General features: G+C 39.6%; 1 protein-coding gene across 3 annotated transcripts in view; it reads right to left on the reverse strand.

Moving 5' to 3' along the window:
• The window catches only part of GRK3 (G protein-coupled receptor kinase 3), a 160,753-nt gene that overhangs the window by 35,727 nt on the left and 109,893 nt on the right, over window positions 1-15,133 (reverse strand). For all 3 annotated transcript variants that reach the window (XM_028827932.2, XM_001104308.5, XM_028827930.2), the window contains 5 exons: window positions 13,833-13,884; window positions 11,920-12,011; window positions 11,045-11,144; window positions 3,770-3,848; window positions 1,660-1,790 (listed from right to left, as the gene is read on the reverse strand). In XM_028827932.2, coding sequence (XP_028683765.1) covers window positions 1,660-1,790; window positions 3,770-3,848; window positions 11,045-11,144; window positions 11,920-12,011; window positions 13,833-13,884 — 454 coding nt within the window. The remainder of the gene's footprint in view (window positions 1-1,659; window positions 1,791-3,769; window positions 3,849-11,044; window positions 11,145-11,919; window positions 12,012-13,832; window positions 13,885-15,133) is intronic.

The raw sequence follows: 15,133 nt of genomic DNA on the forward strand, positions 1-15,133 counted from the left end.
GAAACCAGTTATTGATTTAAATTAGAATGTATTGGAATAGCGCTTCATGGGCCTTCAGCATGTGTTTTGTTCTTCTGCAAAGCTCGCATAAGGAAATAAAATGTCAAGGGCCAACTATTGTCTAGCTATTTCTAATTCAATAAAAATACATTTTTCTTCTTTATGCTTATAGGAAAACTAAGGGAGTAATAATAATTCTGTAACCTTACAGAAAGGTTTAAAATTCACAAAGTATTTTGTAAAAAAAAATAACATTCTTGGAAATAAAATACAATTTTTATAATATCTTAGAAAGTAATCTTCAAAAGCTAATCACGGCATCTCAGCTCCCTAGAGGAAGGAACATAATCTGTACATTTCAGTTGGCCACTGTGGGTTCATTCAAGAAGGCATCTGAAAAGAGAGGCAAACACATTCTCCCGGAATCTTCTTGCCTATTGGGAAATTGTCGGTCCCATCATTTTTCTTATTACTATTTACGTATTTCTATGTTTGCGCAATCATTAATTTGTCAAGGTTCCTTTCTCTCCATGCCTGCCTGCAGGCTGTTGGCCATACAACTAGGTGAGTGTCACCATGGACGTCCTGAGCCAGCTTCTATCTCCCTCCCACGTGTAAAACCCAGGACCAAGCACTACGTTCTGGAATGGAAAAACTCAGAATACTCCTATATCATTGCTTTCAAGGCGAGTGAGCTCTTACAGAGGACAAGAACAGAAACCTGGGCACAGCAGTTGGAGGTTACACAGTTCAAGGATCTAAAACTCTATCAGTGATTTTTAAGACAATCTCAAAACAACGTAAAGCTCTGAGGGTGGCCTTTGGGAGAAATTCCGCAGGCTGGTCGGCAATCCACTATTCACTGATAGACCTTGCCTTGGAGGAGTTATGACTCAGCCATTCTATGTCTTAGCTCACCAGCTTCTAAGCCCCATAAAATATATGTTCTTTGCTTATTCATCATTGTACATGTCCACCTTTACAGAGCCATGACCAAATCAGTTGCTTAGTGAACATTAACTGAATTATAATTATGAAATGTGTGACACCAAAAGGGCTCCTAAACTGCTTTTCTTTATTTTTTTTTTTTGAGATGGAGTCTCCCTCTGCCGCCCAGGCTGGAGTGCAGTGACACAATCTCGGCTCATTGCAAGCTCCACCTCCCAGGTCCATGCAATTCTCCTGCCTCAGCCTCCCAAGTAGCTGGGACTACAGGTGCCTGCCACCACACCCGGCTAATTTTTTGTATTCTGAGCAGAGACGGGGTTTCACCGTGTTAGCCAGGATGGTCTCGATCTCCTGACCTTATGATCCACCCTCCTTGGCCTCCCAAAGTGCTGGGATTATAGGCATGAGCTACCATGCCTGGCCTAAACTGCTTTTCATTAACTGATCAACGAAAATGTTTGGCTTAGTATATGCGCTACAGCAGGCACTGTAGTAGGCACCAGCGTTATAATAATGACAGACACAGACATGTGCTCCGTCCCTGCAGAGTCTGGTCTAGAGGAGATAAAATGTCATATAGCTAATGACTTTATCAGGGCTGAGACGAGGGCTATGAGGAAAATGACAGGACTCTGTGAAATAGAAGGGGACTTCTAGAGGACCATTCACACAATGCCTACTATGCAGAATGAGTCCGTCAACCGTCCTCACCTTCAAATCTCTGTAGACAACAAACCGATTGTGCATGTGTTCCAGACCCAGAATGATTTCAGTGGCATAAAACCGCATCTCCTTCTCAGAGAACACACCGTGTTGTGAAAGGTGATAGTGCAAATCGCCCCCTGGAATCAGATTCAGAATTTAATTCAAAGCATATTAATTTAAAGGACACAAAAATCATTCTCATCCTAAATAATCAGGACTCCGTAGAAAAAGGGAAACTATGCTTCTGCTTTGTCTATATACCTATCTTTCATTCCTGTAGTTTAGCAACAACTTAAACGTTATACAGAAAACTTAAACATTGAGAAGATTTAAATGCAATGACAGGAGGGACAAGACAGCAAAACCAAGCCACCATTTTCAGGCTGGCAGCTCAGCTCCTAGTTCCACTATCACAAGATGGGACCAGCTAACCTGCTTTGATTACTTAAATCCTAGTAAATGAATCAACCCATGGAGTGATCCAACAGACACAGCTTAGCAAATGGCTCTATGGATAGACAAACAACAACAACAACAACAACAACAAAAACTAGGCTGGACACAGTGGCTCATGTCTGTAATCCCAGCACTTTGGGAGGCTGAGGTGGGTGGATCACTTGAGGTCAGGAGTTCGAGACCAGCCTGGTCAACACGGTGAAATCGTCTCTACTAAAAATACAAAAATTAGCCAGGCGTGGTGGCACACACCTGTAATCCCTGCTACTCGGGAGGCTGAGGCAGGAGAATCACTTGAACCTGAAAGGCAGAGATTGCAGTGAGCTGAGATCGCACCACTGCACTCCAGACTGGGTGAGAGAGACTCCGTCTCAAAACAACAACAACAACAACAACAAAAATGGATCATATAGACAGATATTTGACAAAGCAAATACAGTAAAATTTTAACTGATAAAAAATCCAGGTGGTGGGTATCCCCAGGAAAATTCTTTCAACATTGCTATCTGCTTGAAATTTTTCATAACAAAATGCTGGAGAAAGGAAATAATCAGATGGCCTGAAATTACAGAGACAGAGAATGCCATCAACAGGGTAAGGGAATGATTTTATATAACACAAGGGAGAAGCCTCTATTGATTTATAAAAATGAGTGCGTGTATCCAACTTTATTACCCTTGCTTTCACAAGCATATTTCTCTCTCCATACACATATTCCCGTAAAACCACTACCACATCAAGATGGAAAAGATGCCCAGCATCCCAAAAGCTCCCCTACCACTATGCCCTTTCAGTCAAGACATTACCCCCCAGTCCCACTCACACAAAGGTCACTCTTCAGCCCTCTCTCCCCATCCATTAGTTTTGCCTGTTTTGGCAGTCACATAAGCAGGGTCACCTAGGGTAGATGCTGCTGGGTTTGGCTTCTTTTGCTCGTTATTATGCTGTGAAATTCCTTCATGCTTTGGGGTAGATCTGGTTTTAAATCAAACACTTGGAACATAATAAAACTTCAAGTGAACTTAAAATAAAAAAAACTAGGCATGTGAGTTGTGAATTGTATGCTTTATTTCAGTTCTTGTTACTAAAAATACTTTAGATATATACCATGACACTTTCTAGTATCAGAAAGCTCCTTTTCTAGCCAAACGTTTTCCAGCATTTTCAAAATCATCATCCACAGTTTAAAAGATCAATGTAGAGTAGTGCAGATTTAGAAGGTGCAGAAGATTGGGCTAAAATCTGTACTTGGCCCAAAGTCAGTCCTTCAAAGTTGGTTTTTAAATACATTTCTATCTTTGGCCTATATTCTTATGAGGTATTTCATTCCTAAAAGTTGAGGGCCAGGAAATAAGCTAATTAAAGATCTAGGCCAGCTGCATTCCAGAAAATCAAGTTTCACTGTAAGTATTTTATGAGAATCTTTTCTAGAATATTCAACTTCTTGGGAAGAGACTGGGAGGCCGAGAAGGATGTTGCAGTCAACATTTAAAAATGAATTTTCAGTGAAGATTAAAGGGTAAAACGTTTCCTCAAACTTCAGGGGGAACCTAATTACCTGAAAGACCCACATTGCTACTCTGCCTAGATTAATGCATGCTAAGATTTAACATCATGGCAAAGTCTTTCAAGGCAGTCAGACTTTCCAAGTTTTGCTTACCGTTCATCAGATCCAGGATGAAACAGAGTTTATCTGGGGTATGGAAGGCATAGGTCATACATACAATGAAAGGACAGTCCTAGAGTGAAAACATAAAAGTTTATAAGAAGAGAAAAGCTGCCTAGAAAGTGCCAACACCATGCTACATATTTTAAAAATTTCTTAATTTTTAATTGACACGTTGCAATTGTACGTATTTATGGTGTACAGTTTGATGCTTTGACATACATCTATATTGTGTAACGATTGAATCAGGGTCGTTAGTGTATTCATCACTTCACACATTTATCATTTATTTGTGGTGAGAACCTTCAAAAGCCTCTCTTCTCACCATTTTGTAATATACAATACATGCCATGGGTTATTATCCAAGCTGCTACCCCATGCACTGAGCACCGACACCTACATGGTAATTTTTAAAGTCACAGTAAAATGGAGCTGGTTACATAATAAAATGCATAGAGACACAACATTAATAATTGGAGCAGATGACCTTGAAGGTCCTTTCTCGCTTGGATTCAATCACGTCTCTATCCTAATTACATCCTCTTCAAAATGCTAGATACAGAAACTTATCACTATCTTGCCAGGCTTTTTGCTGGTCAACATTTTGGTTCTGGCTATTCAAATATCCATTTCAATCTCTGCTTCTGAAGTTGATGGAATCAGCACAGGTCGGGGAGGGAGGAATGTTATTTGTGGTGTTGTTTTGAAACACTGAAAATAAAAATGGAATTAAATTAGCTTTTGAAAGTGGAAAACTATTATCATGACCAAGGATTGAATAACTCAATTGTAAAGATTTCAGTGTTTCCATATTAATCTATAGATGCCATGTAATCTTAATTGAAATGAAAATTGACAAGGTGGATTCTAAAATAAATGTAAATGGAAACAGACAAGAAAAATTCCAATATTCTCGAATATAAACAAAGCCAGAAAACGTACAGGACCAGATATCAAGACTTATTAGAAAGCAACAGTAATTTAGACAGTGTGGTATTAGCCCAAGGACAGACAAATCAAGTGACCATTTATGTGTGGGTCTATTATGGATTACTTTTTCCATTTCATTGCTATTAAGGTGACACAACAGGGCCTGGGGAAAGGATGGCCTATTCAATCAGTGATGCTGAAGCAACTGAATATCTGTACAATAAAATATGAACCTTGACCCCTGCCTCACACCATACACTAAAGTCATTTCCAGCTGATGTAGATCTAAGTGTAAAAGATAAAACAATAAAGCTTCCAGAAGAAAACAAATGAGAATATCTTCATGATCTTAGGGTAAGTAAAGATTTATTAGGCCACAAAAGGCAGTAACAATAAAAATGTTAATTAGACTAAAATAAAATTAAGAACTTCTATTCATCAGAGGATACCATTAAGACAGTAAAAAGACAAGTCACAGGATGGGAGAAGATATATGAAACCCATAAATACACAAAGGACTCATATCTAGAATGTATAAAGAACTTTTAAAAATCAACTTAAAAAAGTCAGTCAACCCCCAGAAAAATGGCCAAAAAATAGGCATTTCACATAAGAGGATACCACATAGCCCCCAAACTAATGAACAGATGCTCAACCTCGATGTCTCCAAGGTAACGCAAATTAAAACTACAACATGCTGTCACTAAACCCACAAGAACAGCTAAAAAGAAAAACACTGATGATACTGAGTGTTGGGAAGCTATAGAGTGAAGGGAACTTTCATATATGGCTGCTGGAAGTGTACAATGAATGGTGCAGCCACTTTAGCAACCCATTTGGTGGTATCTACCAAGGCTGAGTGTCACTCGCAAACTTTCTGACTCAGTGATTTCACTCCCAGGTAGACATCTAATAGCGGTCTGTACTTAAGTGCACCAAGATACCTGCACAAGAATATTCAAAACAGCATCATTCAAAATAGCACAAGTCAGGAAATAACCCCAATGTCTACCAACAGTAGAATGGATAGTATGGTATATTTATACACTAGAATGCTATATAGAGCACGGATCAGCAAATGTTTTCTGCAAAGGGCTAAAAAGCAAGTATTTTAGGCCTTGCAGGCTGCATACAATCCCTGTCATCTATTATTCTTTGCTTATTTTCTTTACAATCTTTTAAAAATGTAAAAACCATTCTTAGGTCATGGGCTGTACAAAATAAGGCCAACAAGCTAGACTTGGCCTGAGCCACACCTGGCTTTCTGACCTCTCCACACAGCTACAGGAGGGAGTTACTGCCATGGGCAACACCACAGATGAATCTCATAAGCAACATGGAGTGAGAGAAGCCAGACACAAAAGAGCACATTTATAAAGTTCAAACACAATTTGCAAAGCTAAATTATGCTGTTAGAAATCTGGATAGTGTTAAGTTGGGCGCGGGGTTAGTGACAGAGAGGCACAAAGAGATTTCTAGAATACTGGTAACTCTCCGTCTCTTGATCTGGGTGCCAGAGATGCGTGTATTTCCTTATGAAAATTCATCAGTGCTATGTTAGATCTATTAGCTCTATTTATATCTATTGTATCTATGAAATCCACTTAGATTCTTTATATATAGTGTATACTTGTCACTAAACTGATTCAGTTTTTAAAATGGCTTAGATTATCTATATCCTCTTTCTTAACAAACACACACATACAAAATTATTAAATTCCAAAGAAAATGTTCAAATTTCAATAGAATCTGTAAACAGAAGTTGCATTGTTAAAGCTAACAGCTCAAGACCACATCCCTAGGAGGTTCAGCCCCCCTTAAAATGCCTGCCTCAGAGAAATCAAGGCTTCCCAAAGAATTTTTATTTGTTCCAGCCAACACTCAAAGAGAGAGCCCCTGTCTCCCAGCCTCCATGGGAGGGTAGGAGTCTAACCTGGATAAGTCCCAGTTAGCAAACCAACATGGGTCCCATATGGACCACACCCCTTCCTGCATTGTAAAATTCTTCACTTCCTTGACTCTGCTCCACTCCCCATTGCACTCCACCAGCCACTGTCCCTTTAAAACATCCAGTCACCTCTGCACAAGTCAGAATGGAGCTCAGCTATTTCTCTTACTGTCTAGTCATTACCAAATAAATGCTGTTTTAATTACCAAGTACATGCTTTAACTAATGTCCAACTATATTTATCTTTGACTCAATGTAAAATAAACATCCGGGTGAAGGAATCAGATTTGGTTATCTCTACAGAAATCAGTGACTGCAACCCTCACCTCTCAAGGTGCTGAACAGACACTATAATGGGTTTCATGTGGAGTCCAGGACACAATCGAATACTGACCAATATGAAAAAATAAGTGGCAATTTAATGAATGGTGGGATATAGTTCCAAGGATAATTATGGATAAGAGGGCCTGCCTTGATTACAAGTCAGAATAAAAGTGGATTTTTAGAAGTAGACCATTAAGTAAAACTCTTGAGCAAGGAACTGTCTTCTTTGATTTCCTACCAACAGTGAACAAAACAGCTTACATTTTGCAGGAACTCGCCATAAAAAAACTGTGATAAAACAGGACCATGAAGTCGTTAAGAAAATCCTTGGCCAGGCGCGGTGGCTCACGCCTGTAATCCCAGCACTTTGGGAGACTGAGGTGGGTGGATCACGAGGTCAGGAGATCGAGACCATCCTGGCTAACACGGTAACACCCTGTCTCTACTAAAAATACAAAAAAAATTAGCCGGGCATGGTGGTTGGCGCCTGTAGTCCCAGCTACTTGGGAGGCTGAGGCAGGAGAATGGTGTGACCCTGGGAGGCGGAGCTTGCAGTGAGCCGAGATTGTGCATGGCGCCACTGCACTCCAGCCTGGGCCACAGAGCGAGACTCCTTCTCAAAAAAAAAGAAAAGACAATCCTCCACACTGCAGTCGGAGCAATCTTTGTGAATTGCAAAGCTGATTATGGTCTCTCTCTAGTTAAAACACTTGGTTTCTAACTGCGGTCATATCATTTAGGCTCCTCAAGATCGGCCTGCGATGCCCTTCATGGTCTGGCCTGGCCTTCATGTCTCTCTCCAGCTTTCTCTTGCACGCCTCCTCCCACCACCGCAGACCTGGCCCCTTATCTGATTCCCCCAACCTCATGTGCCTGGGCTCAGACGTGCACTGGCTCCTCCAACTTCAGAAGGGCATTCACTGACCCCATCTCCACCTGGCAAAAGGCCTTCTGAGCACCGTGTGCCTGTCTTCCATGGCTCTTGCCACAGGTCCCAGTTGTCCATACATTCCCATCATCATTTGAATAATATCTTTTCGCTTTCTGTGCAGCTCTGTAAGAACTAAGAACTGGGACCACAGTCAGGTTTTCGGAGCCCCAGCTTGCCGCAGAGTGCCTGGTTGAACCTAGACATTCAACTGTGGTTCAAGGAATAAATGAGTCACACTTCTGAGGAACCTAAATGATTGACTGGATGAATTGCTGACTGCTCTTCACAGCTGTGGACACGCTTATGCTGGTTCTCGAACATGCATATTTCCTTTTTTGCCATCTGAGAATTACAGAAGAAAACCGGAACAGCACTTCCTACTGTCTTTTGGGGAGATGGGTGGGATACTTAAGTTGAGATTTAAAAACAAAACAAAACAAAAAACTTCCAGTAAAAAGAAAACTGTGGTGAATGAATGCATTTCAGTTACATACCCACAACACAGGAAAGCCTGCCGATATAGGCTGATCAAAAGCTTCGCCTAATGAGGGTATTTTCAACTATGTTTTACTAAAAACTATAGAAAGTATGCCTTGATTAGCAAAAACAATTCCAAATAACTTTACTGTAATTATTTTGGTTAAATTATGCACTTATAAATTTTAAAAGTATCATATAGTTTTGATATCTTTTTTTTTGTTTGTTTGTTTTTGAGACGGAGTCTCGCTCCGTAGCCCAGGCTGGAGTGCAGTGGCCGGATCTCAGCTCACTGCAAGCTCCGCTTCCCAGGTTTACGCCATTCTCCTGCCTCAGCCTCCCGAGTAGCTGGGACTATAGGCGCTTGCCACCTCACCCGTTTAGTTTTTTTTATTTTTTTAGTAGAGACGGGCTTTCACTGTGTTAGCCAGGATGGTCTCGATCTCCTGACCTCTTGATCTGCCCGTCTCGGCCTCCCAAAGTGCTGGGATTACAGGCTTGAGCCACCGCGACCGGCCCGTATAGTTTCGATATCTAAATAAAATACAAATAATTCTTTTAAATTAGTTCAAAGTGATAGCCTCAAATAACCCTAATTTCTTAGGGTTACACCAGTGAGAAACTACACAGCTACTTAACCACATCTCCTCTCACCTGAGAGTCAAATCAATATAAAAATACTACATGAAAACTATACTTATGTTTTTCCAATATTAAAACTTTTTTTTCTATAGGCCTTCTTGAGAATAAATATCCAAGGCTTTGAGATAACTCACTGAAAATTAATATTTTAATAACCACTTATAATCTTCATCCAGTACTCACATCCACGTCTGAAATTTAGGATACAGACATTTCCAATAGAAATTAAAAGCCAATGCCATTCACACTGATTCCAACAGAGTATGCAGGATGTTGGTTTCCATTCTCATCAGTTAAAAACTTGGTCATACACACAAAGCAACTCTTATTTGAAATGCTTAATGCCCATACAGTGGGAGGTCAAGGCACATAATTAGAAATTATTTATGGCTATGGGGTTTCCATTTGTTACAACTTAGCAACATTACGCTATTCTTTTGCTTCAAGAGCAAATACCTCTTCTAGAAACACTTTAACAATAGAATAATATAAACTATAATACAATAAATACAGATGATAAATGAAAAACATACAGTCTATAAAGTGATGATAATAGGAGTACTGGCCAAAAAGTCTAGAGATTTGGGGAAGGAAATTAACCTCTCTGGGTCTCAGGTTACTTGCTCAGCAATTGAAAGGAATTCTTTTGGCTGGGCGCGGTGGCTCACACCTGTAATCCCAGCACTTTGGGAGGGTGAGGCAGGAGAATCACAAGGTCAGGAGATCGAGACCATTCTGGCTAACACGGAGAAACCCCATCTCTATTAAAAATACAAAAAAAATTAGCCAGGCGTGGTGGCGGGTGCCTGCAGTCCCAGCTACTCGGGAGGCTGAGGCAGGAGAATGGCCTGAACCTGGGAGGCGGAGCTTGCAGTGAGCCGAGATCACGTCACTGCACTCCAGCCTGGGTGACAGAGCAAGACTCTATCTCAAATAAATAAATAAATACATACATACATACATACATACATACATACATAAAATAAAATAAAGGGATTCTTTCATTAGCCACTAAACTTTGGTTTTTGCAGATCCTTTTGGTGAAGACCTTATTTAGAATCCAGCCATGGGATCTGGAAGTCCCTCACATTTCTCACTGAATATAAATCTTCCTGGCTGGAGTATCTACAGTTTCATTCACATGTGGGGTACACAGTTAGTGTCTGGCCCCTCCACGCTCGCTCACCCCATGCCTCTCCCTCTCTGTCCTGACTCCCTAACCCACTCTGAACACCAGGTCCCAGCCATGCCAGTGCACACGCGCAGGAACAGGGTACTGGGAGGATGGGTTTTTGGATGTGTCTTCACATACACTGGCATCTGTACAGACACATAAATGCTGAGGTTTTCATCTTGGGTAATACCATTAACAGAAAAAGAAATTGGAATGGGCAGCTATTTAGTAAGAAGATGTAGGGTAAAAGTGGGGTCACACATGTTGAGCTAAAAATGATAGCTTAGTATACAAAGAAAGTGTCCAGTAAGTAGAAATACGGTGCTAGAAATGGAAAGGCTGATAATCAGAGTAGCAGGTAGGTACTGGCAGGTACCGGTCACCTTCCAGGGAAACACTGACTAGGGACAATCTCAAAAGGACAATTCAGAGGTGACTAATCCAAGTCGCTTCTCTCGATTTGCTTCTGAAGGACAGAAGCCACTTTTCTCTTACTTCTCCTCTCTAGGTTAGTCCTTCTTGCCAGTCGTTTAGTCAAGGCTTGACTATATTCCAGTGATTTTTCTGGTTATCATTATTTTCTGCCATCTCCACTACCATATTCTGCAAAGAAGGAAGTCAAGGCCAAATAAATAGACACTAAAGGGAGAAGCCATGCGTGTGCATAATGGAGTTGGCTAGTGTTCTTCTAACTTGCAAAATCAAATAAAGAGATACTATCAGATTCTAACCCACCCAAGAACTCACTGGCCTTATAATCAGCTAGAAGAAAAAATAATAAATCATCCTGCTATAAAACAAACAAAACATTTTTAAAAGAAATGCTGGAAATGGAATACTTACTCCTGTGCTGACAAGAGACAACATGATTCTTTCATTTAAGGCTAATGTTTCTCCTTGCTTCATTTTGATCCTCTTCTTATCTAAGCATTTCATTGCATACCTAGAAACATAAATTTATTGAAAAATCTATGCTGCAAATATATCTAGACTAATTTAAACAATATACATCATACTGGGGCAAGTTTCTGAATATTTAGGCCATGTTTGAAAGAAGCAGAGTAGCACCCAAGCGCCATGCAAGAAGTATTTTTATTTTGCATGTATTGTGAAAATGAAATCAAGCAATACTTAAGATATTTGTATCATTAAATGGATACAAATCCCAGTGAAATAAATGATAAGGCAGATGAATATAAATAAATTTTATTATGACTGATAATGGGGGCATATGTATATATTTAGCAGCTAGGAATTGTGAATTCAGCAATGGTCAATTTTTGTTTTGTTTTGTTTTGTTTTGTTTTTTTGAGACAGATCTCACTCTGTTGCCCAGGCTGGAGTGCAGTGGCGTGATCTTGGTTCACTGCAAGCTCCGCCTCCTGGGTCCATGCCATTCTCCCACCTCAGCCTCCCAAGTAGCTCGCCCGCCACCACACCGGCTAATATTTTGTATTTTTAGTAGAGATGGGGTTTCACTATGCTAGCCAGGATGGTCTCGATCTCCTGACCTCGTGATCTACCCGCCTCGGCCTCCCAAAGTGCTGGGATTACAGGCGTGAGCCACTGTGCCCGGCCTACAGCTTAATTTCTTTTGGAGGTAAAGTACTTCAAAAGCAATGTCATAGGCTTCCATGTTTCTCTACAGGAATTTTCTTTTCATGCAAATATTAAAATCTTAATAGTGCCAGTAAAACATACGAACACTGAAAGCTTACATTTTTCCAGTGTCTGCTTTCCTGCACCCATAAACTTCCCCGAATCCTCCTCGTCCAATAATCCTATGCACACTGAACTCATTCATGGTCAACTGGGAAATCCAAACACAAAATGAAAACATAAGATTACATAAAGCTATGGTGTTTTAAATATTTTTTCATGCAAAACATAGACAGTAATTAAAATAGCAATCTGACTTAGGGATCTACCCTTTTCATGACTGAGTCTTTAAGCTGAAGGATGAGATGCCCCAGGAGCAAGATTTTCCACAGACTCCCTCAGCTCCACCTCCAGGATAAACGAGGCACCAAATGGAGGCACGAGGGAAGATGATGGAGTGGAACCAAGCCGAACTGTTTCTCCATTCTCACGAATCCCAGATTACAATATGTATATCTTGAAGACAAGTGAATGTGAAATGTCTAATCAAAATGAAAAGTAGCCTTAGCTACTCCAAAGCCTAATGTCTGGGAACAATCCAGTGCTTCCAAGAACTATCAGAGTTGAAAAATGAGAGTCCATGTCAGGGGCATCTATGTGTTTATGATACGAGGCCATATGATCAGGAAACCCAACAGATGCAGGCCATGTGAAGTTGTTATTGATAACATTAGTGAATAGAGAGAACTCATGCTGGCCATGTGAGCGTGAAACAAGGCTAAATGTGAGTAAAGTATATACAGAGGCTGTATTCATAAGCACTTTCCTTCAGTCAATAATATCTCAGTAATGCCCCACTTCATCATTAGATTTAATAATGTGAAATGGCACAAAGACAGATAGTGAATCTGACATTTCACATAAGAGGTCATAAGACAATAGCAAGTACCTATTACTTTACATATCCTGGAAAATTAAAGGTGGGATTCTTTAAGGGTTCCCCCAAACAACCTTAAACATCGTATAGAAACCTGCATTTGGGCCACAGAATTCACGTTTGATTCTCAGAGTCCACAAGGACACAGGGTCACAGGGTCTCCCGAGGCAGAAGCATATGAAAGAACCAGAGCAGAGATAAGGGGTTTTTAGGGTATGTGTTATTGCCTCTTGCTTCTAAATCCTTCCAGGAAATATCATGGGGAAAGGAGGTTAGATATTAAAAAAAAAAAAAAAAAGATCATTTCTTGGCCTTTTAGTGAAGATTAAAAAGAGCAAATATTTTTAAAAATTTTTTTTTAAAAAAAACTGCTCTTCCAACAATATTATTCAAGTAAAAATCTAAAAAAAAAAAAAAAAAAAAAAAAAATTCCAGTTGATTGTTTTGCCCAATTGCAAGCCTATGAGAAGGGAGATTGTAAAACAGAAGGTAAGAAAGACTGTGCAAAGAAATGTGGGCATTTTCAAACTGCAATAAGGATGATGCAATAAGAATTATTGAAATTGAAAACTTAAAGTAGATGCAACACTAAGGAGATGACGTGTTAGAACGTGGCCTGGATTGGAAGATTGCTTTTATCACTCTCAAAATGATAAAAAAGAAGATGAAGCCTCGGTCTGATAAAAGACGTCATTATTTTTATTATGACACTCAATTTGTATTACTACATCTAATAATAAGAAAAAGAAAAGGAACTCTACCAGAACGGCAGAAGGCAAGGACATGAAGGACTTACATTAAGTAAAAGATTTGTGTTTTTACTACTATTTTTGTTAAAGAGTCAATTGCCGCTTAAAATATCCTTTCTTACATAAATAAGCACATTCTCATCTGAATATGAAAACGAATTAAAGCTCCAATTGTTTATAAGGAAGCATGGGAGGGTGAGTGCTTAGTACTTAAAGCTGAAGAGAGACATCTGTGTGGGCAGTGGACCCTCTGGGAGTACGTTCCAGAATCAAGTATTTTCTCATGAGGTTAAGCCAGAGGAAGTTTTTATTTCAGAAAAAGAAAAAAGAAAAGAGTGATACTCACATGGATATTTAATTCAACGTTTTTCCACTGACAAAATCTAGTGAACTTGTCACTAAAAGAGAATAAAATAATTAGTAAAAAGTTAAATATTAAATTAACTGGATTTACAAAACAACACTGTAAGACAGACTAGAACGGCATTCTTGGGTAGCTTGTCAAATAAAGTACGTTTTCTTAAACCCTTTTTCACAGAGCATTTACCAGTATTCACGGCTTTATTTCATGATTCAGATGAAAGAGTTCATGTTTCTTCTTAATTGTCATAGGCTATGGTAACACTTTTATCTGAATAAGCACAGACCAATAGGGAGATAATATGAACCACACATATAATGTAAATTTTAATAATATACTTTATGTAACCCAATATATTTAAAAATTATTTCAACATGAAATCAATATGAATTAATGAGATATTCTACATTCTTGTTACTATATTAAGTCTTTGAAATCTGATCTGTATTCTGTACTTAAAAGCACATTTTAATTTAGACTTGTCACATTTGAAGTGTTCAATAGCTGTATTTGGCTACTGGCTACCATATTGGACAGCCATGGCTTTTAGAGCACAGCTTTAAGACAAAAAATTAATGTTTACAATAATTCTAAGAGTAGCCACGTGCCAGGCCTGCTCATGTATTCCTCCTACCGACTCTACAGCCAGGTACTATTATGATCCCCATTTTACAGCTGAGACCAAGGCATCAAAATGTTCAGAGGCTTGGCCAGGGTCACACAGTGACAGAGTGGGACAGTGGAATTTGAACCCAGACCAAAAGAATCTAATGTATCGTCTTAATCAAGATTTAGTACTGCCTCTCAAAGACACAGGTAGCATAGAAGAGAAACTCTCAGTCTAGAATCCCAAGAGGCAGTAAGTTCGCCACAATGACATGCTCCCACAATTCACTCAACTGCTTGATGAGTGTTTTCTTTATCCATGAGGAAAAAGATATATCCTGTATCTATTTAAAAAGACATTTTGATCACATTTTTTATTAATGAGCAACATATCTGTAAGGTGGGTTTTTTTTGTTTCTGTTTTTTGTTTTTTGTTTTTTTGAGACGGAGTCTTGCTATGTCCCCAGACTGGATTGCAGTGGCACAAAGTCCGCTCACTGCAAGCTCTGCCTCCCAGGTTCACACCATTCTCCTGCCTCAGCCTCCCGAGTAGCTGGGACTACAGGCGCCTGCCACCACACCCAGCTAATTTTTTTTTTTTTTGTATTGTTTGTATTTTTAGTAGAGACAGGGTTTCACCATGTTAGCCAAGATGGTCTTGATCCACCCGCCTTGGCCTC

Source organism: Macaca mulatta, chromosome 10 (assembly GCF_049350105.2).
Source record: "Macaca mulatta isolate MMU2019108-1 chromosome 10, T2T-MMU8v2.0, whole genome shotgun sequence".
NCBI classification, from domain to species: domain Eukaryota; kingdom Metazoa; phylum Chordata; class Mammalia; order Primates; family Cercopithecidae; genus Macaca; species Macaca mulatta.